Consider the following 27,320-nt stretch of genomic DNA (forward strand, 5'->3'; position numbering starts at 1 on the left):
CAGCTCTGTGTTCATCTACCCCACGGAACTGGGAAGTTTATATGGAACTCTTTGAAGGGAGCCCACGAAGGTGGCACTTAACTCCAGGTCCCAGGGCCCAAATAAGCCCCCAGCCTCTTTCTGGATCTCTTGCTGTGCACTGGTGCCGCTCACGATGTAGAAAGCCCCAGGGATGTCTGGGCCGTCTACTGTCAGCTAAGAATAGGGTTCACTCGCATCTTAATCCAGGGAGCCTGCAGGGCCCCGCTGCCTTTGGGATCTTGGAGTCTCTCCGCCTGGCTTGGAGAAGCTGGTTTGGGCAGAGCCCTTTTCCAGTTCAGGCAGGAGCCAGTTTGCTCAGCGGCTCCCTGAATGTGGCTGACTGGGAGTCTGGGAGTGACTAAGGGTGAAGACCCCGGGTGTCTCTGAAAGTGTGGGTGCTGAAAGCTTGGGGCTGCACAAACCACTCTGGGTGCGCGTGGGCTGGCCCTGCGTTTGGTCACTCAGCGTACACCCACGGGTCCTCCTGTTTGCCAGGTCACGTGCCAGGCCTGGGCTTCAGAGGCAGAGCAACCTCACGGAGCCCATGGTCTCATGGGAGAGAAAGACTCATCAGCATATGATGGTAATACAGTCTTGCAACAGTGGAGCAACGCTAGGCATAGAGGTGGGAATATGGCATGTGAGAGGCTTGGCTCCGAAGTCTGCATAAGTACAGCATGAGAAAGATACACTTTTTAGAAGCAGACTGAGAGTTAAGTGGTAGAGTAAGCACATACATTATTCAAAATCCTTGACATATTTTATCTCATTTGATCTTCATAAGAGTTCAGACACGATTGAGCGACTTTCACTCATTCACTCACTCACTCAATGACCTCATGGGGTAGGTTCTAACACCTACCCCACAATTCCTGTTTTACAGAGAATGAAACTGAGGCTCAGAAAGGTGACGTAACTTGATTGTTACATGTTAGTTAAATGAAGGGCCCTTTGGTCTAACTTCACGATCTTAAGCCACAGTTCTGAAGCTGACCATAAGCTGAATTCAGTCATACAATGGGGTTACTTTAAATGCTCATGGGATTTTTGGCTGTATTAATAGAGGCATGGCGTCTAGAATGATGGAGGTGAGAGTTCTGCTGCCCTGCCCTGAAGAGAGCTCATCCAAGTGTTTAATTCTGGGTCTTGCGCTGTCGGTAGGGACAGGGTTCATTTAAAGTAGATCAGGGAAGCCGGGGGAGGGAACCAGACACCTTGATCTCAGGAAGAGCTGGAGCAAAAGGGGTAGAAGACTCGAGGGGCCCAGGGTTACCGTCGTCAAGTCTCTGAGGGGCCACTGGGAAACGGGGTGCCAGACCTGCTCCGGGTGAGCCCAGAGGGTAGAGTTAGGCCCAGCGTGTAACGGGGCATGGGCAGAGAGAATTCCAGCACATCCCAGCAACAGTGCTCTTAACCAGCCGGACTCTTGAATAGAAGGTTTGCAGCCTTGGCAGGAAGTGAGGGCCCCACTGCTGGAGGTGTGCATGCAGGGGCATGTGACCCTGGATGGGGGGTGGTGGGGGCTGGGGAGGAGCATGAAATGGGCTCTGACCAGATGACCTTGAGCCCCTGAGCCTGGGAGTCTTGGCCCTTTCTTTACAGGTGGTGCTGCTAAGCCCCCGAGCCGCGCTTTCACCTTGGTGCCAAGCCCTTCCGACGCAGCCGCCCTCTTCACTCACAGCCCCACAAGGTAGGTAGAGCAGTGCAGCCACCGCTGGGTCCTCCTAAACCCAGCCTGGCTGCCGGGGGGTCTGGATGGGCCTGGGGAAGCAGCCGCTGGGCGCACACATGGTGCAAAGGCAGTCCCTGGGGTTTTTCTAGTAAAGCTCAGAGAGCATTCTGCCCTTGCTTCATTTGCTCCTCAGCCTCCCTAGAGAGGGAGGCCAGGCAAGGGTGATCCCTTGGGGAAGAGGCAAGAAGTGGGCTGGGTGCCAGGACTCCTGGGCCCCCACCCCCGGCTGTGCTGCTCCTGCGCTGGGTGACGGTAGGAAGGTGCTTGCCCTCTCCGGGCTGCTGGTAGCGCCTCGGTTGGAGGGTGGACTCCCACCGAGGGTGGACTCCCATGAGGAGGAGGTGCAGGAATTCTTTGGAAGGGTGAGAAAAGCTGGGGTGTGGCTGCCAAGGCTCCGGGCTTGTTGACCGGAGGAGGAGTGAGAAGTGTGAGTCACAGGGAAGGTGCATGAGTCACACTCACCTGGGCCGGCCGGCAGGGCGGGGCCCACCTGACTATCAGATTCACAGGTGACCCGCTGGAGGAGGTGAAGAGGCAGGGCACGGAATGCAGAGTCCTCTGGCCAGAAGCAGGAGACCTGGCTCAGGTCCCAGTTCAGGCCTCGGTTTCTCTGCCTGTGAAATGGGTGCATTGGTCTCCCCCACCCACCTAACAAGGTTGTCGTGCGGACTGCATCAGCTCACAGATGCCGAAGGGCTTTGTGAGCTGGAAAAAGGGGAAGGATCATCGCTAGGGGGATAACCCAGCTTCCCGTGTTGAAACAGAGAGAAGTGAGTTTCTGATAGTAACTGTGCGGAAAGACTGGGAAACACTGCTCTGGTGACCTTGACTGCCGAAAGGAGAAGGGGCCGAGAACCTCCAGGGCTTACTCATCCCCACAGCCCGGCTGGCTTCCAGGCGGTGACGTGACAGGCCGACCACAGTTGGTGCTGTTCCTCTTTCCCCAAGCCCAGATGCAAGGGCCTTCCGATGCTGCGGCCTCAATGCTGGACTCCCACAGAGGGGGAACAGCCGCCTCCCAAGGGCACGAGATGAAGGGGCCTCCCCCAGCTGCCCAGATGGACCGGCAGGGGCCGCCCTGGCTCTGATGCTCTAGAGTCTGAGACTCAGAGCCTTGACAACTCCCAGAGCCCGATGGCCTGAGCGTTGTGTCCCCACAAAGGGTTATATTCTCTGAATGCTTTGGCAAGTGACACAGGAACCATCTTCTGCTTTCCCACTTCTGCAGAAGTGTGCAGCCGCTGTGCACCTGTCAGCTGAGGGCTCTCTGCATCTTCACCCTGTCCTGCTGTCCCTGTGCTGGGCCCCGCCTCTCGCGCACTCCCCAGTGACCCCTCCGTGTCCATGCCTCCTGGTGTTTCCTCAGCTCTTCATGCCCCACCTCGCTGGAGCCCCGGGTGCCTCCTCCTCCTGGAAGCTCTCTCTCTCTCCTTTTTGCTTCTGGCAGGCTGCACCGTTCACTTTGTCTCCTACTTCTGCGGCCTCCCTAATTGGGGCCCTGTTTTTTTTTCCTCAAATGTTCAGCAGGAGTCTGACCACTTCCTGTCTGGTAAGACATAGAGGCTCATTCACTCATTGATTTGTTCATGCGTGTGTGCCTTCATTTGACAGGTATTTATTTAGGCCCTGGGCTGGGGGTTGGAGAATCAGCAAAGAATGAGATTTTCCCAACCCTCGTGGGTCTTACCGTCTTGGGTCTTATATAAGTTATTGTTGTTTAGTCGCTAAGTCGTGTCCAACTCTTTGCCACTCCAAGGACTGTAGCCTGCCAGGCTCCTCTGTCCATGGAATTCTTCAGGCCAGAATGCTGGAGTGGATAGCCATTCCCTTCTCCAGGGGATCTTCCCAAACTAGGGATCGAACCCGGGTCTCCTGCATTGGCAGGCGGATTCTTTACCGCTAAGCCCCCAGGGAAGCCCTACGGAATCCATTATACACAGAACAAACTCATCCCTTCTTCGGCTGTGAAGGAAGGGACCGGCGTTAGGAGAGCAGATGGGACTGGGCGGGTGTGATGGGCTCTTGTCTGGACAGATGAAGGAGAGAGATGGAAGGAACAGTGTGAGTGAGGGACAGTGTGAGGGAGAGGAAGGAGCTGGGAACAGAGCACGGCGAAGGGAGAAGGGCCTGGAGACCAGGTGGCGCCTCCGTTGTGCGGGCCCTCGGGGGCCTTGGTTAGGGTTTGGAGTTTTATCTAGACCCCTGGGGAGGCACGGAGGTTTTAAAGTAGGGGAGAGTTTTGCCCCAATTTCAGGATTGGAACCCTTGAAAGAGACAGTCGCCAAGTCCCGCCCTGAGGAGCCCCGAGGCTGTAATTTTTGGCTTTTCCACACCGTGGCGTCCTGACACTGCGCCTCAGGATGAGGCTTGGTGTCGGCAGTCCTGGAAATGAGCCCTTTCCAGCATTCTCTGGGCTTGCGTGTTTTCATTGTCGAGCTTCTGCATTGGAGAGCGGAGGTGAATCAAACCTGGGGGCCCTGGGAGATCCAGACTCCTGCTGGTTGTTGCCTGGGGCCCCGGGAGCCTCAGAGGGCTTCCCCGCCGAGTCTAGCGCTCTGCTGAGGGGTTGGCAAGGGAAGCAAAGGAGGCAAGTCCAGGCAAGGAAGGTGCGCGTGCGAAAGCTCAGCCCCCTGGGGGTACCTCTGTGTTTGGGAGCTAGTGGGCAGAGTGGTTAAAGAGACTTTGAGTACAGGGTCCTGACCCTCTGGATGCCAGGAGCCACGGCAGGTCTTGAGCTGAGGAGTTGCTTGAGCAATGAGATGTGAGGTCAATTGGTGGGATGCAGAGGGGGTTGGAAAGAACGAATGTCACTGGGCGCAGCCTCGTCCCTCCCACCCACCTACACGCGCAGTAAATCGCTCCGGGCTGGTTTCTTTCCTGTCCTGTCGGTTCGTTCCCCCATTGGGCAGCCCTCCTCCGTTGTTTCACTGGGGTTTGGTTACAACCTGAACTCCAGAGGCCAACAAGTCCGAGCATTACTCTAGCTCTGACTTGCTCTGTGCCCCTTGACACACCCCCCTCAGTCCCAGTTTCCTCATCTGTGAAATGGGAATGACAGTAGGGTTGCTGAGGATTAATAATGGGGACGTGAAGTCCTAAGCACATGCCTGGTACCTGGTGATGGCTTCGTTATCCTTCCTTCCTTGTTGGTAGGTAATGGCCGAGTCCATGTCATCATCCATCCCTCTGTGACCATAAATCTGTAATTTGAACTGGAAACAAGGTGTCCCCGGAAGCCCTGAAAGAGGCCTCTAGTGGGACCCCGAGTGGTTTGGAAAAGCCTTTACGTTTCCCCACCGGGGTCTGGACCAGGGCTCGGCTGTCTTTTAGCCCCAGGACTCAGCTCAAGGCTGGCCTATCCCGGTTCTCTTAAATACTAAACAAACACACAAAAGTATTAATTAATTAAAAATAGTCATGAACCTTGCGCATCAACCTAGCAGCACCTTCATCTTATGATTGAGGAATCTGGGGCCCAGAGAGGGACGGTGACCCTTCCAAGGTCATCCAGCCTTTCAGTGGCAGGCCTAGACCTCACTCAAGTATTTATTGCAATTCTAATTTTTAAATGCCAGTTGTTATTAACTTTAAAAAAAACCCCAAGTCAACTGGGAAAGGGGTAACACTGGCATGAGCATTTGAGGGTAGGGGTTACCCCGAGGCAATTCTGGGGAGCATCCAGGCTGGAAGGGCCCCAGTGATACCATGTTCAACCTCCCAGTTTACATTTGGGGGAACTGAGGCCCAGAGAGGGGTAGTGGCTTGCTCTGGGTCCCCCGAGAGCAGAAAGCAGAAGAGCAGTCACAGGCCCACTGCCGTCATCTGCCGTGGGTGGGCGGCTCTTCCCCTCAGCCCACCGCCTCATGTTTAAGAGAGAGAGTTAGAACATGCGCAGCGGTCTCCCGAGGAAGTTTGGGGTTTTAATCGTGTCAGTGAGAAGGACCATTTCCGGAACCGTGCGTGCCCCGGTGGTGCCTGTGGAGCTGGGCCTGGCACAACTATTTCAGACCAAACCACAGGGCCCTATTTATAGGCCGATGCGATTAGGTCGGTGTGGTTGGGAGAGGCTCGCCTGTCCTCTGTCCAGCCCAGCCATGGTGAAGGAAGAGTCCCTCAGGGGCGACTCTGACCCGTGGGTGAGTAGCTGGGGGTCTAGGGTTGTCCCCAAAGCCTGCTTGAAAGAAGGACTCCAGGGCTCCCCATGCGGACTCCCTATTCAGCCGCTGGCCAGGCCCCGTGCAGAGATGAAACCGGCTCCAAGCCTGTTCTCTCTGGGCTGAAAAGATCCTCCCCTGCCTCAGAGCAGGCCAGGACCCCTCGCAGCCAGGCCGCTCCAGTGTTTGCCCACTGGTCGGCACCCCAGGCCCGCCTAGCCAGCGTTTGCATTCTGCTGTGGGGGCCACACCTCTGAGCCTTTGCTTCTGCTGTTCCTGCCCCCTGTCTGCCGGCTCCCTGCTCCCCAGAGACAAACACCCACTCTGTTCACCCGCCATGGCCCTGCTGCTCCCGTGCTCCTCCCGGCTGGTTCTTTAGGCCCTGGGCGCTTCCTGCCTTGTGTTCCTGCTGCTGAGGAACCCCCAAGCTCATGTGTATACCCCACGGGGCCAGGAAGTCCTGAGGCAGAGCCTGACACAGGGAGAAGAGGGAGAAAGCCCTGTGTGGTCGGGCCCCTCCTGGGCCATTCACCTGTCTCGTGTAGATGAGGCACTGTCTACATGCTGTGCTACCCAGGAGGTATTTTTAAAAGGTGCGTAGGAGTGAGAGCCAGACTTTGAAATCAGATGGTCCTGGGTTCCGGACTCTGCTTTGCACTTCTTAACTGTGTCACCTTGGGCTGACCCTTTCTGAGCCTCTGTTTCCCCATCTGTAAAATGGGCATGTGCTAGCCTTGGGAAGCATTGTCAACAAGACAGAGCTGAGAAGGACTGGCCATGCTGTCTGGCCCATTTTGAGCCTTCTGTGTGCTGCAGTGAGTGCTGTTTACTCAGGGGGCCAGGGAAGCGCCCTCTCTAGCTCAGTGGAGGGCTCAGTGGGCTTGGGGTCCAGGCGTCCAGCTCCACTCTGTGTTCTCCTCCCCTCCCTTGCTTAGCCTCCTGGGCCTATTCTGTTCCCCAGATCTGGGAGGCTTTGTTTGGGGATTGTTTTGGCTAAGAAGTTTCCTCTGTGGTGCCACTGGATGACTCAGAGCCCTGAGTCACCAGGAGGCTGGGGGCCGGGGAGGAATGGAGTGGGCGGAGGAGGGAAGGAGAGAAGGAACCAGGAAGGGACCTCCATTCCCGCCCAGGCCCTCCCCAGCTCAATGGGCAGAGCTGGCAGCTCCCCGGCGCTGCCTGGCCTCAGTTTCCCCCAGAGTGAGAGGTGCTGGGCGTTGATGAGTGGTTCCCAGTGTGGGCCGAGACTCAGATCCCAGGTTCCTGAGCCCCACCCGTAGCTATAGACTCCGAGGCTGGGCGTGGGGCCTGGGAATCCGAGTTCTCAGGAGCTCCCTGGGTGATTCGGCTGCACACCTGCTCTGCGGAGGTGTCTGGGAACCAGGGAGCCCAAGGCTGCTTGCCCCTGGGCCTCAGAGGGGCTGCTCAGCCACTGCTTGGCCGTCTCCACTCACAGAGAGAGCACTTTTCTTGCTGAATGTCTTGGCAGAGTGGTGCCTGGAAAGCACATGGGTTTTAAGCAAACAAACCGGCTTTCTGAAGTACATCAGTTGCTGGAGTAAGTAGACAGATAACTTACATACGTGTAATCTACCAGTTTGAATTAATTCAGTGATTTTTAGTAAACTTTCAGACTTACGCCAAAGTCATCACGAGACGTCCAGTTCAAGCACATTTTCATTACCCCTTATCTCCCCTAAAAGGAGCCTGTGCCTGCCTGCTGGCATGCTGCACGCCCACCCCCTAATCCCTCAGTGGTCTCCTTTCTGTCTCTCAGGATGCACGGACCTGCGTGCCACTCCCAGCTTCACCCTTTTCTGGCTGTGTGACCTCCTGCAGCTTATCGCCCCTCTGAGCCTTTGATTTTTCCCCCTGTTAGAGGGGGAGGTAGAGCCTCCTTGTAGCCGGACGGAGGAGCCTGGTGGGCTGCAGTCCATGGGGTCGCTAAGAGTCGGACACGACTGAGCGACTTCACTTTCACTTTTCAGTTTCATGCATTGGAGAAGGAAATGGCAACCCACTCCAGTGTTCTTGCCTGGAGAATCCCAGGGACCGGGGGAGCCTGGTGGGCCACCGTCTATGGGGTCGCACTGAGTCAGACACGACTGAAACAACTTAGCAGCAGCAGTAGCAGCAGCAGTGTGATAGAGTGTCTGATGCGAGGTAGGTGCTGGGGTCGTGGGAGCCTGGCAGGTAGCACACACGATGTGATACTGACACCCGGAAGACTCGTCACAAATCAGCAGACACCCGGTAGACTCGCTGTGTCTCAGACACTGGGCTCAGCCCCAGAATTGCTGTGTCTCCTTCAGTCCCCACAGCACGTAGTGGGTGAGTGTTAATACCATTTCTGTTTCATAGCCAGGGAAACTGAGGCACCGAGAAGGGGCGTGGCTTGTCATGGTCGTGGAGGTAACGGGGTAGGGCTGGGAGCCTGTCCTGGACCTTCACACGTGGGGGTCACGCAGCAAGGGACACAGTGCATGGAGCCAGGACAGGGTTAAGGGCACAGCTCTCCAGGGTCCGGGCCTCAGGACAGTGGATGTGACGTTGAAAATGTCGTAGATAGATGGTACAGGTCTTTCTTGACTCACTATAGGGTTGCATCCCAATATGCTGAAAAAATCTCAAGTTTATCAATGCATTTCATTGATACTCTTTTCCAGTCATACACTTTTCCTATCTTACCTTCATACCTCATAGCCTAGCCTACCTTATATGTGTTCAGAACACTTACACTAGTCTACAGTTGGGCAAAATCTAACAGGAAGACTCTTTTTAAATGTCGTCCCACGAAATTTATTGAATGCTGTACTGTCAATGAACAATAGAATGGTTGTCTGGGTGCAGAATGGTTGTAAGCCTACCGGTTGTTGCGCTTGGGATCGTGTGGCCGACTGGGAAACATCGCTGGCTCAGGAAAGATCAAAACTCCAAGTACGATTTCTACTGAACTTGTATTGCTTTCGCACCATCCTAAAGTCAGGAAATCATGAAGTTGGACCGTTGCAAGTCGGGGACCAGCTGTGCAGAGTCCCTCATACGGCAGACGTGGCAGGATGCGGGGGGCGTGATCCAAAGTGTGAGTGACGTGGGACACGGCAGGAGGACCGTGCCCCCCGGGTGCACAGGCAGGACACGTGTGAGGAGCACAAGGCTAGGCATGTGACGCCAGGACAAGATCCCCAGGGTGGGTGTGGGGTTTGATGCTTGGCAGTAGGGTCCCTTTCTCAGAGCACCGCCCCCGGGGCCCCAGCATGCAGTGGCTGGAGCCGGTATTTTCCTCTCACAAAGGCCTGTCTGTTTTTATTTTTCCCTCCTCTTCTGCCAAAGAGTGGGAGTGTCCCAGAGGAGCGGGGCCCAGGGCAACTACCCTCCCCTGCCCGCCTCCCCCTAACCCCCCACCCGCCCCCCCGCCCGCCTCCCCCCCAATCCCCCGCCTCCCCCCCAACCCCGCCGGGCCACCATCCCACCAGCTCAGACCGCGGTCAAGGCTTGGGGCCAAGTCCTTGGCTCTGGCAGAGCCTGCCAGCCCCCCAGTTCCCCGCTGTCAGAGGCAGCTGGGAGCCCCTGGTGGCTGGGCCAGAGGAGAGTAATTTTCCTCTAAGCCGCCCCCACTCCTGTCCCCCTCCCTGGCTGCGGCTGCAGGCTGTGAGCCTCTGGTTCAGGGCTTAGGGGAGAGGGAGCCCCGCCCCTACGGAGGTGGAGGAGCCGATCCCGCCCTGCCAGCTGTTGTCAGAGTGCAGGGAGAAGGCTGCAGCTCACAGGCTTGCATTTCTGGAGCCCTCCCGGCATCTGGCGCTCACTCCCTTATCGCGTCTCATCTGCACAAGCTCCCCAAGAGCCCGATGAGAAGACTGAGGCTCAGAGAGCCAAAGAGCCGGCCCGAGGTCTCACAGTCAGAAGCAGAGCTGAGGCTAGACCCCTGCTCCCCTGGCTGCAGGAAGCTGAGGATGAAGAGGCAGGAGGTGTCGCACAGGGTGTCGAGGATAGCGTGCGGGGACTAGGGGATGCGGCTGTAAGAGCATGTGGACACCGGGTCCCAGAGGGCCTTAGGAGCCAAGCTTAGGAGTCCTGACTTCTTTCAGTTTGCACTGGGCTGCGGAAAGGTCTTGAGTCGGGAATGGTGTGATCTCTGTGGATAATGGAGAGTTGGAGGCACCGAGGAAGCTGGTGCAGTGGTTCCACAGGGGAGATGGGGACCCTGAACCAGGACAGCGTCTGGGAGGCCGATGGGGAAATGAGTGTGAATGGGGAGCGCGGAGGGGCTTAAGCATCCCTGCTCTGGCCTCAGCCCTGACTCTGGAGTGTCCCAGAGGGTTCTGGAAGCTCTCAGCAGGGGTACCTAGAAGATGAGGCGGGTGATTAGGCAGATACCGAGATGGAGGTGAGGCCGGAAGCACCCCTGGGGAGAGGAGGCCACACCCATTCCGGCAGAGGCCACGCCCATTCCGGAGTTCTATCACGTGCCAAGCCCTGTGCTCTGTGGACTGGATTTCATTAATTCTTCCAGCTGGCGATGCTTATTTTCTGAGCTGGGAAAGGAGCACAAGCATTCCAGTCTTATAGCTCTGTTTATGTTTGAGAGGGGGAAAGGACGTTTTTAAAAAGCTTTATTAAAATGAAAGGGATTAGCAAGGATAAAATATATCTTTGAATCTCTGGTAGCTCTATTGTAGTTCAGCGTCTGAGATAAATTGCAAAGGATTTCTAACCACGCTATACTGGTATCAAGTTCTGGTAGGCCTGGGGGATAATCTGGCTATTCTGTACCCAAGGACCCAGGCTCAGAAAGGTTGATCACTTTGCTCAGGGTCACCTAAGTGGTAAGAGACAGGGCTGGGATTGAGCCCTTGTTCCTTGGGGTGGGAGCAGACCAGAGGAGAGGGGAGGGCATCATGAAGAGATTTGTGGAAGGGGTGGGAGGCAAAGTGGGCTCTTTAAGTGCTGGCTGGAGACCCTCTCCTGAGACGTGTCCCTGTCCTTGGCACAAGCTGCGCCTCCAGGTCTCCGAGCCTTGGCGGGGACCCTCCAGCCCTCCACTGCGTTGGAGGCAAGGATGCAGTGATGAAAGTCAAGGCTGGGTACGGGAGGCTAGTGGGCATGTTTGCAGGGGTTGTTGTGGTTGTTGAGCACCTGCTGTGTACCAGGAGCTCCTTCAGTTTTCCCAGATGACCCCCAGGGTAGGACTTACCAACCCATTTTATAGAGGAGGAAATTGAAACGCTCAAAAGGGCCATTTGCCCAAGTGCCCCCCGAGGTAGGGATTCTGGCTCCACCCATGCTCAGCCTGGACATTATCTTGTTTTCCTCCTGGATGGGAGTTTGCACAGCCCTCACCCTGCTGGTCATTTTCGGTACCCTGAGCGGGCCGAGGCTCCCCTCGCTGTTCTGGGTTCTGTACTGTCTCCTCTGTCCCCTTTATGATTCTCAGAAGTTCTGCCTGCAGAGTGCAAACTGGTGCCTCGAGGGTGGGCTCCCGCCGTTGCTGGCTGTGAGGGGCTTTGGGACAGAGAAAGGCTCCATTTGGAGCTTGCGGCAGGAGGGACCTGTCACCGTCCTCTGAGGTCCTGACACTGTGGTTCCCATCGTGGTGATTATCGGCCTAGGGAGCTGCTGAAGGATGAACGTGATCCCCAGACAGACGAGGGGGTGGGGTGGGGAGGCGGCATGGGGGGCGGAGGGGCGGGTGGGTAGGGAACCTTGCTTGACCAGAGGCACAAATGTATTTTGCCTCTTGCTGTTCCTTTCAGAATCTTATTAAAGTTCCAGGGCTCGAAGGGTCTTTAGGGATGGGCTGGTTTGCTTATCACTTGTGTTTCCTTGGCTGGGTCACCACTGGGCCGCTCCTTATCTCTTTGGAGAAGGGGGAGGATACTGGCATTTTTGAACCTCTGTCTTATGTCAGGCATGATCCTGGAATCTTCCACATTTATGGTCTCGTTCAACCCTCAATAAAATTCATCTTGTTTACTTATTTGCTATGCCAGGTCTTAGTTGCAGCCTGTAGGATCTAGTTCCTCAATCAGAGACTGAACCTGGCCCCCTGCACTGGGAGCACAGCGTCTTACCCACTGGACCACCAGGGAGATCCTTCCGCTCACCTTTTAAAAAGACATTTTAACCCTGATTTTATACATAAGGAACTTAAGGGTCAGAGAGAGATTAACAGAGGCTTCCTAAGCCCCCAGCAAACAACCACCACAGCTTCCTCTGTACGTGCACGCTGTGCTAAGCCCCAAACGTCTTTTACTTTGTAAAATTCTCGCAGCAACCCCGGCAAGCAGCTAGTCTAATCCCATTTTACAGATGAGGAAATTGAGGCACAGAGAGCAGAAGCCACACATTTGGAAGTGGTAGATCAGGGATTTATACCCAGATTTTCCTGGCGGGAGCTCTTTCCACAGTCACACAGACTGTTTTTCTTCCTGCTGGGAAGCCCTTCCCCTTTGCAGCAGGGCGCTGCCTCCTGCGGCTCTTGCTGCTCCTGGCTCTGGTTGGGGCCCCATAGGCCCTGCCGCCCTGGGAGTTGGCAGGTGAGGCTGCGTCCCCCATCCTGCCCTGGTCCTGCTTCACGGTGCCTGGAGTTGGGCCTCCTCGTCCTGCCGCTGATGTGTGCTTGTGCCTGGACTCCCCTGTCGGTGGGCCGGTGGGGCAGCTAGGGGACAGTTGTTCGCAGCTGTTTGCAGCCTCCCAGGGCTGCTGCCTCCCCCGAGAAGGGGAGACGGACTTTAAAGGGGATCCTGGCAGGCAGGGCCCTGGCTCACACCCGTGGCCAGATTTGGCTGCTCCCAGGGCATGGGGTCAGGAAGTGGCGGGGCTAGTCCTTTCTGAACGTCCTGTCCTGGCTCTCAGCATTAGGTGGGGTAGCCTCCGGAAGCTGGGAAAAAGCCAGTGGCTTGGAGCCCTGGGAGAGGCGGCCTCTTGGAGGTGGCTTCAGCCAAGCCTCACTGGCCATCTCCCCAACAGCTGTCTTCACCCGGAATGGACGGAGCCAGGGCAGAGGTCCAGCTGGCCCTTCCCGGGGGCCTTGTCATGTCGTGGGCTCAGGCCTCGGCTCTGGCCTGGGAACGGAGACCTCTGCCCTGCGTGGTGCTCACTAAGTGACTCTGAGAAGTTACACTTTTGCTCTTGGGGTTATAGTCTGCAAAGAGAGAATGGACTATTTAACATTGCCACAAATAAGCCCTACTCTGTGCTACTTGCTCCAGAGCTCCCAACCACCCTGCAACTGGGCAGTCTGTCCCTTTCTACAAGTGAGTGACCCAGCACTCAGAGAGGGAAAGCAACTTGCTCTGGGTCACACAGCCCAGACCCGAGCTCAAGAATCTCACTGTGAAATCTGTAACCTTTCTCCGGCACCACTAACTGCTCACACGTGGTGTGTACATGCTGAGAGGCCTCTGTGCAAAGAAGCCAGCTCACACACGGAGCACTGACTTGGAGCTCCATCTGTGCTGTGTGTCAGGCCTTGGCCCTCCTCACTGCCCTGCGAGCTTCCCATTTTACAGATTCGGAAACTGAGGCCCTGACCACAGGCGCTGAGTCTCCCAGATTCTGAAACACATGTTCTTTCGGGTCCCCAGGGCTCCCCATACTGAGGCCCTGTCCAGTTTTACCGGGTTTCATAACTGGCTTCTCTGTTTACTGACTGTTGTCCTATTTAACAAAACCCCAGCCAGCAGGGCGGGTATTCCCAGGAGGACCCAGAACCCAGCCGTGAGCCAGAAAGCAAACAAGCTCCGAAAAAGACGGCTGCTCGTGAGTGGCCGGCTGCCTGAGAATCAAGAACAACAGTGTTTGGTGTGAAGAGAAGAGAGCAGGGTGGTGTCTTCCAGGAGTGGCCAAGACCTTTTGTACACTGTGGCCGGGGGCGGAGGGTGAGGCTGCCTCCTCCCGGCGCGGGTAGCGGCCTTGGGAGGCCCACGGAGACATGGAGGCTAGCCTGAGGTCTCCAAGGGAGCAGGGCCAAAGCTGGTGGCGGGCGGTGGCCGTCCTGTGTCGAACTGCAGGGGAGGGATGTGGTTGGATGCTGAAAACTGCCTACTGTGCGGAGCGCTAGGCAGGAGCCAGAATGCCTGAGATCAGAGGGCGAGGGGTCTCTTGCGGTTCAGAGAGGGCAGGGGCTAAGGCGTGCTCGCATAAGCGACTGGTGGTAGAGCAGGCTGCTCCCGGCACAGGGGGCCATGCCGTCCTGCGTGCCCTGTACACCCTGGGAGTGGCACAGAGTGTAGACGCCACGGTTCGCCCTCTGCCCAGAGGCTGCAGCCCGGGGACCTTCCTGGTTGTGCCTCTGTCCTGGGTGCTCTCAGGTGCAGGGCTGGAGGGCTTTCCTGGGCTGCCCTCTGCAGCCGGGGAGGTGCGGCAGAGACGCCACCCCAGAGAGTCCGGGCTGCTAGGCTTGGCTTGGGCTTGCCTGGGTCAGCAGCTGCATCCCTTCATCTGTAATAGGTACTGCTGTTCCCTTGCTGCCCAGGTGGGATGGTGCTGGGGGCCCTGCCTGAGCCCCAGATAGAGTCTGAGCGCTGGAGCCAGCCAGACTTGAGCTTGAATCCCAGGAGCGCCTCTTTCCAGCTGAAGGACCCTGAGCCAAGTGCCTGGAACTCCCTGAATCTCCGTTTCCTGGTTGCTGTGAAGAGACTCAGGCTCAGAGCCCACCTTCTGTCCTTCCTGTCTTCTCCTATAGACATGCAGACCCAGAGGTGCGGAGGCACGCAGCTATTAGTGATGCTGGGCCCGCCTTGTGTAGGGCAGGGGCTCTGCACTGTCTGCTTCAGAAGGACCTGTGGAGGCGCCCTGGACAAGTGTCCCCATTTTACAGGTGGGAACTTTGAGGCCCAGAGACCTGTAGGTTCCTGATGTGGTCGCAGAGCCAGGATCTGGGGGATGCTGGGGCCGAGAACGAGAGTTCTCGGGGTCAGAGCTGCAGGGCCTGGCCGTTCTTTTCCGTATGGAGACCTGAAGGGCAGGTGAGGACGGTGATATGCCCAAAGTCACCCAGGAAGCCAGCAGCAGAGGCAAGCCTGGCACGGGGTGGGGAGCTCCTCCCTCCTACTCAGAGGTTTTTCTTTTGCACTTAAGCTCTCCCCGCTCTTGTGAACCCGTGCATTCCCTTCCGGGCAGGGAGCCCAGGGGCTGTGGTCCCATCACAGTCTCTGCACATCACTGCCCTGCAGTGAGAGTTTCCAGGCTATGGATGCCCCGAGGGCAGGGGCCAGGGCCTGTTCCACGGGTCTCCAGTGCCAGGGACCCAGGCTTCAGAGCTGTGTGACAGGCACAGCTGCAGGGGCCTTTGTGATCATTAACCTGGGGTCAGTGACCCTGGCTGGTGGGCTGTGACCCCTGGGACCAAGGCCGAGCCACACCAGCCCTCTGTTAATCACCAGCTGAGCAGAAGGGACTGCTCGGCTGGGCTGGTTGCCGGCTTAGGTTCACTTGGGGTGGGGGTTGGGGGTGAGTGGGGATGACAAGGAAATTTCCTCTTCCTGCGGGTTTGAATTTTCCAAATTGTCTAATGAGCAGATATTACTGTATCTATTTTTAAGGTATTATTCCCAGATCAGTCTTTAATTGAAAAAAAACTACATCGGAGAAACACTTGTAAATAGTTTCAAACCCTATAGCACATTGAAAAATTTTTTCACACAAGTATACTGAGGTGTAATATAGATACCATTAACAATTCACCCATTGTAAGCAGACAGTGTTATGATTTTTAGCACCTTTTTCGGTTGGGTAATCATCACTATAATCCAGTGTTGGAATGTTTTCATCGCCCTAAAGTGTTCGCTCATGCCAGCTGCCGCGATGTGGGTGCCTAACCCCGAATTCTTCATCTCTTTCAAACAAACTGACTTGACAGTTTGGTGTTTACTCTCTTGATTTTCTTAAGGAGAAAGTATATGCACAAACAGACACCCTTATAAAACAGAAGAGAGGAGCCACCGTAGAGTCGCTGTACAATTTGCTGTCTTGCACTTTGGGATCAGGCCATGTTCATTGACTGCCTACTGTGTGCTGGGCACGGCCTGCGCTGGCTTATTCTTTTTGCACAGCCGCGGAGTGGCCCATTGTCTGGCGGCTCCATGATTTATTTAACCAGGACCTTTGGGTCCTTTCCAGATTTCTTCCAGCAATGCTTCAGTGGACCTCCTCGCACGTATATTTCTGTGTCCCTCTGTAAGTCAACCTGAAGGAAATGGCTCTGTTGTCACACTGCGTGTCTTGAATTTGTATAGATGTCAGTTGCTCTCCAGAGAGGGGAAACTGGGTTATGCTTCCGTCAGGCACGTATGAGAACAGGGGGGTTTTATCATCCTCCAAATGCCTAGGGAGAGGGAAGGGGCTCTCTGAGTTTAGGCCAGAGACATCCAGTGCGGGCTCTGCAGGCCCAGAACTAGACATACAGCCTTGAGAAGTCAGGCACCTCTGTGGGTCCCCGCGGACACTAAGATAAAATGCAGACTCTTCCGGGATTTCCCTGGTGGGCCAGTGGTTTAGAAGTCACCTGCCACTGCAGGGGAGACAGGTTGGATCCCTGGTCTGGGAAGATGCCACAGGCCGCAGGGCAGCTGAGCCTGGGCGCCACGACTCTTGAGCCCGTGCTGTAGCATCCATGCTCTGCAACGAGAGAAGCCCCGCAAGGAGAAGCCTGCACGTTGCAATGAAGAGGAGCCCCCTTTTGCTGCAACTAGAGAAAGCCCGCTTGCAGTAATGAATACCCAGTGTAGCCAAAAATAAGGAAATAAATAAAACAAAAAACAGGCTCTCTGAGAAACTCTTCACCTATACCCATATACATCTTAAAAACCTTTCCGAGTCCTGAGCGTGGCCCACGGGCCCCCGTGGCCTCTGCCGCCCTCTCGAGCCTCGTCTCCTCCTGTCCGGGGTTTCAGGCGGGACCCCTGTCGGGCACTGCGGGGGCCTGCGCTTGCTTGCCCTTTGCCCATGCTGTCCCCTCCCCTGAACGCCTCTCTTCTCAATCTCCCTCCTCCCTGTCCTTCAAGGCCCAGGTCATAAGTGCCTTTGTCCGTGAAGCCTTCTTATAATCCCTGCAGTCTGATTTATCTCCTCTGTGTGTGTTCCTTTAGCCCTTTATCTGACCCACAGTCCCCCTTAAATGGGAGGAAGTTGTGTGTGATGGAGGGCAAACTTCAGCCTGATTAGACAGAAGCTGGGCTCCAGGAGGAGCTGGGACGGATGACTGGAGCTCGCGGGGAAGGAGGACAGGAACTCCCGTTTACTCACTGGCAGACCAGGCCATTTTCACACACACAGACGGATTGGATTCTCAGCAACCACTTTATACCCATTTACTAGATGAGGAGACTGAGGCAGAGAGGAAGAAAGTAGCTTACAGTGGAGCTGGGCGTCAAGCCCAGGTCTCCAGCTCCTTTTTTCTCTGTCATTGCATTTCCCTGTTACTGAGAAAGGAGGAGATGTGGAATGCAAAGGGAACTAGGAAACAGAGAAATTGAGTCCAGCAGAGTAGTGGGAGGGTGGGAAGAGGGGTTGTTGAAGGTGGGAAGCAGGCCTGGGTGAGTCTGAATAGCACTTGTAACCCAATGACTGTAAGTCTCCAGGAGAATAAAGGATGGGAAGGGAGCCTGGGCAAAAGGGGAGGAGGCTCAAATCCTTGTCTTCCTCAGAGAGAACCATAGATGGGATCTAAAACTGAAAACACAAGAGCAAAAACAAAACAAACAACCCCCCACCCCACCCCCAAACCCCAAACAACAAAGGCTGGTCACCTACGACATGAAGGCAGACCACGAAACCATCAGCTGAAGGAGGAAGCTAGATGTGGGTTGGTTGCCTGGAGGTACAAGTAAGTGGGGTTGAGAGGTGAAACTTTGTATAAATGAAGTGACTTGTAAGTTTTGATTAAAAACAAACTTTTAACAAATAACTTAGACTTCCCTGGTGGTCCAGTGGTTAAAAATCCACCTGCCAAGGCAGGGGGTGGTCAGGGAAGACATCATATGCCTTGGGGCAAGGAAGCCGGTGGGCCACAACTGCTGAAGCCCTATGCCCCGCAGCCTGTGTTCCGCAGGAAGAGAAGGCACCACAGAGAGAAGCCCGTGCCCCACAACTGGAGCATATCCCCTGCTTGCTGCAACCCTAGAAAGCTCCGGTGCATCGAGCTGCAACCACAAGGACCCACCCCACTCCAGTACTCTTGCCTGGAGAATCCCATGGACGGAGGAGCCTGGTGGGCTGCAGTCCATGGGGTCTCTAAGAGTTGGACACGACTGAGCGACTTCACTTTCCCTTTTCCCTTTCATGCATTGGAGAAGGAAATGGCAACCCACTCTAGTGCTATTGCCTGGAGAATCCCAGGGACAGGGGAGCCTGGTGGGCTGCCGTCTATGGGGTTGCACAGAGTCGGACACGACTGAAGCGACTTAGCAGCAGCAGCAGCAAAGCCTGCAGTCCCAGAAGTGGAGAGATCTGCTCGCCCCTCTCTGTCCAGCTTGCTCAAGGGTCCAGTGAAGGTCAGCTCCCTGACCCGTGTCCGCAGCTGGTGACAGCCACGTGCTGCCTAAGCAGGCCATCCACCCGGACCACCTGGGCCGGTCTTGACTTTAATTTCCTAGTTGTGTGCACATTGCTTGACGGTTCTGAGCTATTTCCACCTCTTTAGAATGGGGCTGTGAATAGTACCCAGTCCATAAAGGATGTTCATGTGATGCTGAAAACCTTCAATATCTCTTAGTTAGCTCCTGTGATTTTTTGCTGGAGATGTTAGGGGTGGAGAGGGGAGGGGTCCTGCGTGGATCACACAGGAAGCCAAGCTGGGTGGATCCCTGCCGTTCATGCGTGTGTCCATTTAGTGTGCACTGAATTAGCACCTGCTGTATGCCAGGCCTTGTGCCTGGTCTCCACCCCGGAGCTGGAGTGAAGGGGCGTCCGCACCCGCACCCGTTGGGTTGGTCCCGGTGGGAGCCCCGATGTCTCGTAAAAAATCCAGGCCAGATTCCCGCCCCTCCCCGCCCGCGGGGGCCCAACCCGGCCCTCCGCCCTCCCAAACGGGGCGGTCTCTAGCTTGGGCGGAGTGGGCCGGGCGGCTACTTAGGCCGGGGCGAGCCTGGCGGCCCCGGCCGCCCCCTGCCTGCCTCCCGGGTCTTCTGCCGCCGTCGCTGCCATGGCTGCGCATCGCTGCGCGCTGCTGGGCGCGCTGGTCCTGGCGCTGGGCGCGCTGTCGCAGCCGGCCCGCTTGGCCACCCCGGCGCGGCCGGGGGCGACCCAGGCACGGGCGCCGCAGGGGCGGGTGACCGAGGCGCGGGTGAGTGCCCGGGGGCCCCCGGAGTAACTCTTTATTGTAAGTTCTTGCAGATACAGCTCTAGGAAAAGGGGAGTAATTCAGGTCTAGAATGGAAAAACTGTTTTGTTGCTTTGTAAGTATCTCTTGCTGCTTCCGGGGCTCCGGTGGAGGGGGTGGGCGCCTCCGCCTTGGCTGTTTCCCTCCCAACAGGCTAACCTCACCTTGGCCGGATTTCTTCCCTCTGCGCTGCCTTCTGACTTCTTACCCATCTCTGCCTCCCGATTTCTCCTTCCCTCTGCCTCATTTCTCGCCTTCCCTCTGGGATTTCTCCTTTCATTTCAGAGTCTTCTTTCTCATCTGATTTCTCACAGGATTCCCCTCTTCCCTGGATTCCCTCCTCTTTCCTGTACCATCTCACATTCACCTGCTTCCCTTCGTCACTGCGATTTCTTCTCCCGTCTCTGATGCCACCTCTGCCTTGTCTGGTTTCTCTTCGCTCCAGTTGTTCTTCCTGTTCTCCACTCCGCTGCCTGAGTTCTCCCGTCTGGTTTTTTGACTTCTTCCACTAGATCCGGCCCGAGGTGGCCCGCACCTGCTGATTGCCCTCATCTGACTCCCAGCTAACCATCCCGTTCCGCTCCGTTTCCAGCCCCGCGCATGGTCTGACCGCCTGTCCCCCGTTCTCCACCACCTTGTCTCCAGCAGGCTCCCGCAGACCCCTGCTGCGTCCTTTCGCCTTTTCCAAGAAATGGAATTTGGGGGTGGGGTGGGGTTTTAGGGGCAGGAGGGAGGAGGCAGACAGCGCAGGAGGCCGCCTGGGCTCAGCCGTCTAGGCCCTTCTGGAATGGAGGTGTGATGGGAACGTGGATGGGGCGTGGGGGGAAAAGAGCCAAAGCAGACAGTCCCTTCACCTCTTGGGGCCTCAGTCTCCCGATCTGCAGGGTGGAGTTGGATAATGAACTCTGTGAGGACCCTTCTACTTCTCAGGGCCACCGAGGATGCTGGAAGGGTTTAAGCTGAGCCCCTGGCCACCCCCAGATTTACCATTGCCATCTGAGGGGTCTCCCCATGGTCCCAAAGCTCTTGGAGTCTGGGCCAGTTCCTGCTCTGTCATTTTCTAGCTGGGGGTCCCTGGCTTAACTCCTCCGTGCCTCAGCTGTTGCATCCAATTGGCACTAAGACAGGAAGGGAGAAGGGAGGGAGAGCCTTCTGTCCCCCATCACCAGGGAGATGAGAAGGAGCGAAAGATGCTGGCCAGGGCAGGGCTTGGAGCCTAAACTCTGCCCTGTGTGCTCACTCGTCGAGGGCGGGGTCCTAGGACGCGGTGGGGAGAGTCAGGCTCAATTGAGGTACTCTTGGTGCTGGAAACCAGCCTCCCTCGTGCCCCAGGGTCTGTCCCCACTGTGGTCCCTGCCCTTGCTCAGGCTCTGCCCTGTCTCTTGCAGCCGGGCAGCATGGTGGTGGAACACCCCGAGTTCCTCAAGGCAGGGAAGGAGCCCGGCCTGCAGATCTGGCGTGTGGAGAAGTTCGACCTGGTTCCCGTGCCCCCCAACCTTTACGGAGACTTCTTCACAGGCGATGCCTATGTCATCCTGAAGACGGTGCAGCTGAGGAATGGGAACCTGCAGTATGACCTCCACTACTGGCTGGGTGAGATGGCCCGGCCCCGGCCCCGCCCCGGCCCCTCTGCTGTAAAGCACAGACCTTTGAGACCTGGTCCCCAGGAAGCCCCGAAGGGAATTTAGCGATTACTGAGCATCAAGTGAGTGCCAGGCCCTTGGTTACATGTTTCCAAGACTCTAGAGGCAGCCTCCCCAAGTTCAGACCCTAGCTCTGCCCTTTGGCAAGACATTCAGTGTCTCTGTAAATAGGATGTGATGATTGCACCAGACTCCCTTGTAGGACTGTTGTGAGGGTTAAACAGGCCACTATCTATGGACTCAGAGTGGGCGGTGGCTTAGAAACCCAGGACCCACCCTTTCCAGCCAGATTCTAGTTTGCCCTTCAGTCGGGAGCCTGAAGTCCTGCCGAGGCTCTTCTGTATGACCCTGTGAGTCCTGGCCCCTCCCTGTGCCTTGATTTCTCTGATGCTCCCTGGCCTGACCTTGAGTGAGTGAGTGCTGGGAGGACTCTTAGAGACCTTGGAGTCAACTCCCGCCTCCTCCATTATACAGATGGATTCAGTGAGGCTCACAAGAGACAGGGCCTTTCCCGGCTTCTCCAGCCAGGCTCAGGCACTGCCAGGGGCTCCAGACGCCTCCTCTGTGGGCAGCTGGGGCCGCTGGCCGGAAGCCAGGCTCATGTCCTCTGACGTCCCGCAGGCAATGAATGCAGCCAGGACGAGAGCGGGGCAGCCGCCATCTTCACCGTGCAGCTGGACGACTACCTGAACGGCCGGGCTGTGCAGCACCGCGAGGTCCAGGGCTTCGAGTCGGCCACCTTCCTCGGCTACTTCAAGTCCGGCCTCAAGTACAAGGTGGGTGCTGGGCAGTGGGGACAGAGGCGCCACTGGCCGGGCTCACTCCTGCCCGTCCACCTTTTAGGCTCGTGCGGGTGTGTAGGCAGACAGGCCAGAGCTCAGCCCTTGGAGCTGGCTAGCCCTGGCTTTGAGTTTCGGGCCCTTGCTAGCTGTGTGACCTTGGACAAATCACACGCCCTCTCTGAGCCTCTGGTCTCTTATTAAATTGAGAGAAGAAATTTTCGGTCACTCCACAAGGTGGACTCCTCGCCCCAGCAGTAAAAGGTGGGCCACAGGGGCCCTATGCCCTGTGTATAGCATTTGCCCTATGCAAACCTAGCATGCCCAGGGCTTGAGCCTGTATCCTTTAGTTCTGAGACCCTGCCAACAGAGGGGCCTATGTTTGATATTTGAAAGGGGACCCTCGATCCCATTCTCTTCCTGTTTGTTGAACTCTGAAGACTCTGAGCTCCAGCCCCTAGTCAGGTGGGGCTGAGCAGAGCCACGCTGGGAGCCCCAGGAGGCTGTTGCCAATATGCCCTGTGACTTCCAGCAGCCACTTGGCCTCCCGGAGCCTCCCTGTCCTCTTTGGTTACGTGACAGCCACTTGCACCTGCCCTCCAGGCCTGCGGAGAGGGTTTGGTGAAGGCAAGCTGGAAGATGCTGTGCACGGGGCCTGGCCTCTTGGAACGGGGTTCTCTTTGGTCAGTATAGGGAAGGGATCACAAGCTTTGATGGCCTTAACGTCAGAAGGCAGACCTCTTATTTTAAGGGAGGGAGGAGAAACTGAGGCACAGAGAGGTTAAGGAATGCTCCAGATCAAACAGCAAGTCAGCCTCCGAGCCAGAACTGGAGCCCATGTTTCCTGACTCCCAGCTTTTTCCCAGTACACCAATCTGCCTTTCGTGAGCAGGGGTCCAGGGTAGTATTAAGCCTCATCTACGCTGCTGATCGGAGAAGGCGATGGCACCCCACTCCAGTACTCTTGCCTGGAGAATCCCATGGACGGAGAAGCCTGGTGGGCTGCAGTCCATGGGGTCGCTAAGAGTCGGACACGACTGAGCTACTTCGATTTCACTTTTCACTTGCATGCATTGGAGAAGGAAATGGCAACCCCCTCCAGTGTTCTTGCCTGGAGAATCCCAGGGACGGGGGAGCCTGGTGGGCTGCCGTCTATGGGGTTGCACAGAGTCGGACACGACTGAAGTGACTTAGCAGCAGCATCAGCACGCTGCTGATATGCTGTGTGACCTTCGAGAAGTCATTGTCCATCTCTGGGCCTCCAGTTCCTTCGTGTTAGCCGGGTGGTGATGCTGTCTGCCCAGCTGACACGCCAGGGATTAGATGATGGGAAAGCTCTAGAGATGGCAGAGGGCAGGGTGTGTCCTGGGAACTGGGCCTCAGCCCTGGGCTGGGTGAAGCTGGACTGGATTCCCTGGAGCCTCCCAGCGCCCCCTGTCGGCCAGTTCCCCCCTCCCTAGAGCGCCTTCTACAGACCTGTCCAGCTCTACGTTTTCTGGAGTCTCCTCTGGGGCCCTGGTACCAGCAGAAGGAGAGAAGTTAGGAAGCCAGGCCCTGGACGGGGAGAAAGACCAGGACTTTTTGCAGCTCCTAGAGCAGAAGGTGGAAGGAGCACTTAACCAGGAGGCCGCCCTTCTGCCTGCCGCGTGCCTCCGCGTGGTCCTGGCACACGCTCCCTGTTCGTCCTTCCTTCCAGCAAGTACTTATCAGGCCCCTTGAGCAGCAGCGCCTGCTTCCTGGTGTTGCTGTGTGGACAGCAGTGACTTAACTTGTGGACAGACTAAGCGGCTTACGGAGCTGGTAAGCGATTGAGCTGGGATTTAAACCCAGATATGAAGGGGCTAGTTCAGAGAAACATTTGAAGACTCTCTGGTCTCTTATCTTAGCTCAGATGGAGCCCAGGAATTTACATGTTTAGCAAGTCTCCTCCCTGCTCTGGTGATTTTCCCAGGATGTTCTTGGACCCTACGTACTCTGAGGATGCTCTAGGGGAGGGGTTCCCAACCCCTCCTGCCTTTGGCTTCAGTCCTCAAAGGCCCTGCTTTTGGTGGGAACTTGAGGTCCACGGCTGGTCCTGTTTTCCCCTTCCCGCAAGTCCTCTGGTCGCCCCTGCCCTCGGCAGGCCCAGCCCAAGGCTCCCGGCCTGGCGCCCTCATCAATTATGGATCTCCAAGGAGCAGAGCTTGTTATGCAAGACTTGTTTCTGTGAAAGCCTGCTCCTCGAAGCCGGTTCTGTGCTCGGGGTGTGAGCAGGGGCAGGGAAGGGACGAGAGCCCCTAGATAGGGTTTTCCTAGGGCCCGTCTTATCTTGCTCTGTGACCCTCAGATCCTTCAAATGCACTGTTTTTGATCCCTCCTCCTCTTTTTCTTCTTCCTCCTCCTCCTCTTTTTCTTCTTCCTCCTCCTCCTCTTGACTTTCGGATAGAACCCCAGAGACCCCAAGGAGCTGGGTTATCTGAAACCCTTTGTTCCAGCAGAGTCTGGGCTGGGCTGAGTCCTGGAAGCCCCTGACCCTGAGGAACACAGTGGGAAACCCACAGAATCCCTTGGGTCCTTCCTGTCCTCCCTCCTGTTTTTAGATAAGGAACCCAGAAATTAGAGGGTGGATGGGATCAGTGCCAGTCAATAGGTTTTTCTTTGTTTTATAAAGAGCTTAACATATTTTTAAAAGGTAGATTTTTATAGCTTTTACCTTTCTTCAGACTACAAGTATAATACACGCTTATTGTAAAATGTCAAACACAGAAATAAGGCTTTTAGTAAGTAAAGTTGCCCATGATTCTACTCTTGGAGATATACACCAAATGGTATGTAATTTTTCTCTCTATATATGAACATATAGATGTATATATTTATATGTGTGTGTCTTCACTTTAATTTGGAAAGTAGCTTTTAAAAAGTATTCCATTAAATTTTGTTCAAATAATTTGATGCCAATCTCTGTCCACTAATGATTAGACCACAGAAAGCAGCAATCAATCTTAAATATTAAAGTAAAAATAATAAAAAAATAGTAAAACTTTACAAAAAACCCTTGCCCCTTATGCTTGGAGATTCACTAATGTCTCCTGGGAGCTTGCTTTTATTTTTGTATTAACTGATCTTTCCAAGTCCAGTTTCCTAGATCAGTAAGATTAGAGGAGTTAATCAATCAGGAAATGCCTGTCCACACTCATTAGAAATCTGTATCTTTTAATTTATAAATTCATATATAGAATTTATTGGAGCTGAGATTTATGACATTGAACAACCCTTTTCCTTTTTTAAAAGAAAAGTTTTTAATTTTTTTGGACAAAAAATAGAAGACATGCTTGAACAAGTAAAATATTTTAGAGATGTATTAAAAAATGTTAAGGGTCTTTCTCTTCCCTCATTTTCCCATTTCCTCGTCTCTAAGGAATCCATGGAAATGGTCATTGTGTCCGTTCAGCACCTTTTGGAAAAGCTTTTCAGACCCACTGTCTCTTTACCTCCACATGTGGGGTCCCGGGGTGAGCACTGCCCATAGACACTCAGGAGGTCCTGGGCTGGTGGACCTGGGCAAGGCTGGTCCCAGGAAGGGCAAACTTGGGGGTAAAACTTCCACCAATTAGCTGGGACCCTGGGCATGGGGCTGGACCTCTTTGCACCTCAATTTTCTTGCCTGAAAAGTGGGATGATGAGATTTGGGACCTCAGGAGTTTGTGGGGACCACATTGCATGTCCATGACGGAGGAGCCTGGCATGGACTTGGTAAGAGGCAACCTCCGCGGTCAATTCCAGATGAGCATGGGGCACTGAATCGTCTTCCCAAGCTGCCCTTCCTCACATGCTTCCCAGTTGGAAGGCCTCTGAAGCCAGGTGGAAAACAAGGCTCTGAGAAGACCAAGGCGGTCCTGCTGAGCCCTACCAAGGGGGTGCTGTTGAAAGGCTTCATGCTGGTACCAAGAACGGACAGCAGAGGGCGCTCCCACTCACAACAGGGAAAACACGTTTCTACTTGACCCTGCTCAGGACAGTGTTCGTTCCTGCCTCCCATCCTGGATGACCCTAGTGACCTGGGCTCTAAGCAAACCTGCCTTTGGGGGAAAATGTGGACCTTACACATTCGTTTACACCTGGGTTTGAAACCTAGCTCCACCACTTACTAGCTTTGAGATCTCAGGCAGGTCTCTCTGCTTCCGGCATCCGTTCTCTGCATCTGTAAGATGGTGATAATGACGCCTCCCTCACAGATGACTCCTGCAGAATGCCCGGCACAATGGCATTATCATGTCACAGCCAGTTCTGTGTTCCTTGCTGTGTGTAGATGTAATAGGAACCCAATCACACTCCGTTTGTCCCTTGCCCTCATGGACTCAGTGCAGCAAGTCAGACCTGGCTTTGCTCTGCAAGGTGAGGCGTCAGCAAGGGACCTGGGAGGGGAGGAGGGTGGCCACAGTTCCAGCCTTAGTGGCCCATGACGTGTGCAGCTTTGGAAACGGGAGACGGGGTTATACTCCGTAGCTTTGCCACATGCTCACTGAGTGCCCTTGAGTAAGTCACTTCACTTCGCTGGTCTTCAGTATCAGTGCAGTTGAGTTTCATCGCTCAGTCATGTCTGACTCTTTGCGACCCCTTCTTCAGTATACTCATGGGTGAAATGGGAAGCTTGTGAGCACCTTCTCTTCTCTGACTTGCCCTCCCTGGGGCTTGGGGCCGGTGAGCATCCAGGGCTGGGGACTGCTCATGAGGACACCCAGCCCACTTGACTTTCTCCTGTCCCGAGGGTAGGTTTTTTTTTTTTTTTGCCTTGCTGGGCGGGTTTTTCTCTAGTTGTGGCGCGTGGGCGTCTCATTCCGGGGCCTCTCCTGTCGCAGAGCACGGGCTCTGGAGCACCGGGGCTTCGGTGTTTGCCGTGTGTGGGTTCAGCAGTTACGGCTCCCGGGCTCCAGAGCGCAGGCTCGATAGTTGTGGACCCCGGGCTTAGCTGCCACCAGGCCTGTGGGTTCTTCCCAGACCAGGGATCAAACCCAGGCCTCCTGCATTGGCGGGCGGATTCTCCACCACTGAGCCACCAGGGAAGCCCCCACGGGCAGTTTTGACTGCTGCTGGGAAGCCTTCCTGAACTTCCCTGGGACCTGATGATGACTGCGGAGGGCGGCACAGCAAGGGCTTAGATCGCCGTTCCAGGAGGAGGAGGCCTGAGGCTCAGAGAGGGCAAGAGACTTCCCCAGAGTCCCCCAGCACTCCAGTGGCAGGGCAGGGACTTGGGCCTGAGGTCAGTGCTCTGTCCGTTACCCACAGCTGCCTCTGAAGGCACAGCTGGAACTCGCTGCAGCATCATGGGGGTGGGGGAGGGGCACAGTCTTGACTCTTCCTAGAGAGCCTTGAAGGATGGGAAAGATTTGAATGAGCGCTTCTTAAAGCGGGTTTTGCAGAACACTTGAGTTGCAGGCAGGATGTGGAAGAGAAAAGCAGTATCTTGACTCAAGGCAGGGAAGTGCTCTCTAAAACATGCCAAGCGAGTGTATTTACCGTTGGATTTCCCAGTGCCTTTATGATGCGGATGTGCGTTGTGTAACAGTCAGGGGGCAAGTGAAGGGCATGCCTTGTGCTTCCCTGATCAGGGAATCCTTTCCTTGCAGAATATCTTGGGGGATTAGCATTCCTTAGAACATTCCTTGGGGAATGCACATTTTGAAAAGGGACTGT

The 27,320-nt window shown here is 55.6% G+C and overlaps 1 protein-coding gene across 3 annotated transcripts in view; it reads left to right on the forward strand.

Moving 5' to 3' along the window:
- GSN (gelsolin) overlaps nucleotides 1-27,320 on the forward strand; it is a 60,947-nt gene that overhangs the window by 11,631 nt on the left and 21,996 nt on the right. Inside the window, exons 2-5 of one of the 3 annotated variants that reach the window (XM_027550691.1) lie at nucleotides 1,624-1,711; nucleotides 19,231-19,301; nucleotides 20,614-20,818; nucleotides 21,490-21,644. In XM_027550691.1, coding sequence (XP_027406492.1) covers nucleotides 19,278-19,301; nucleotides 20,614-20,818; nucleotides 21,490-21,644 — 384 coding nt within the window. In that variant the 5' untranslated portion in view covers nucleotides 1,624-1,711; nucleotides 19,231-19,277. Of the gene's footprint in view, nucleotides 1-1,623; nucleotides 1,712-19,007; nucleotides 19,190-19,230; nucleotides 19,302-20,613; nucleotides 20,819-21,489; nucleotides 21,645-27,320 lie in introns of those variants that run through there. The other 2 variants (XM_027550692.1, XM_027550690.1) reach the window with 2 other exon arrangements.

This window comes from Bos indicus x Bos taurus, chromosome 8, assembly GCF_003369695.1.
Source record: "Bos indicus x Bos taurus breed Angus x Brahman F1 hybrid chromosome 8, Bos_hybrid_MaternalHap_v2.0, whole genome shotgun sequence".
Taxonomy (NCBI): Eukaryota; Metazoa; Chordata; class Mammalia; order Artiodactyla; family Bovidae; genus Bos; species Bos indicus x Bos taurus.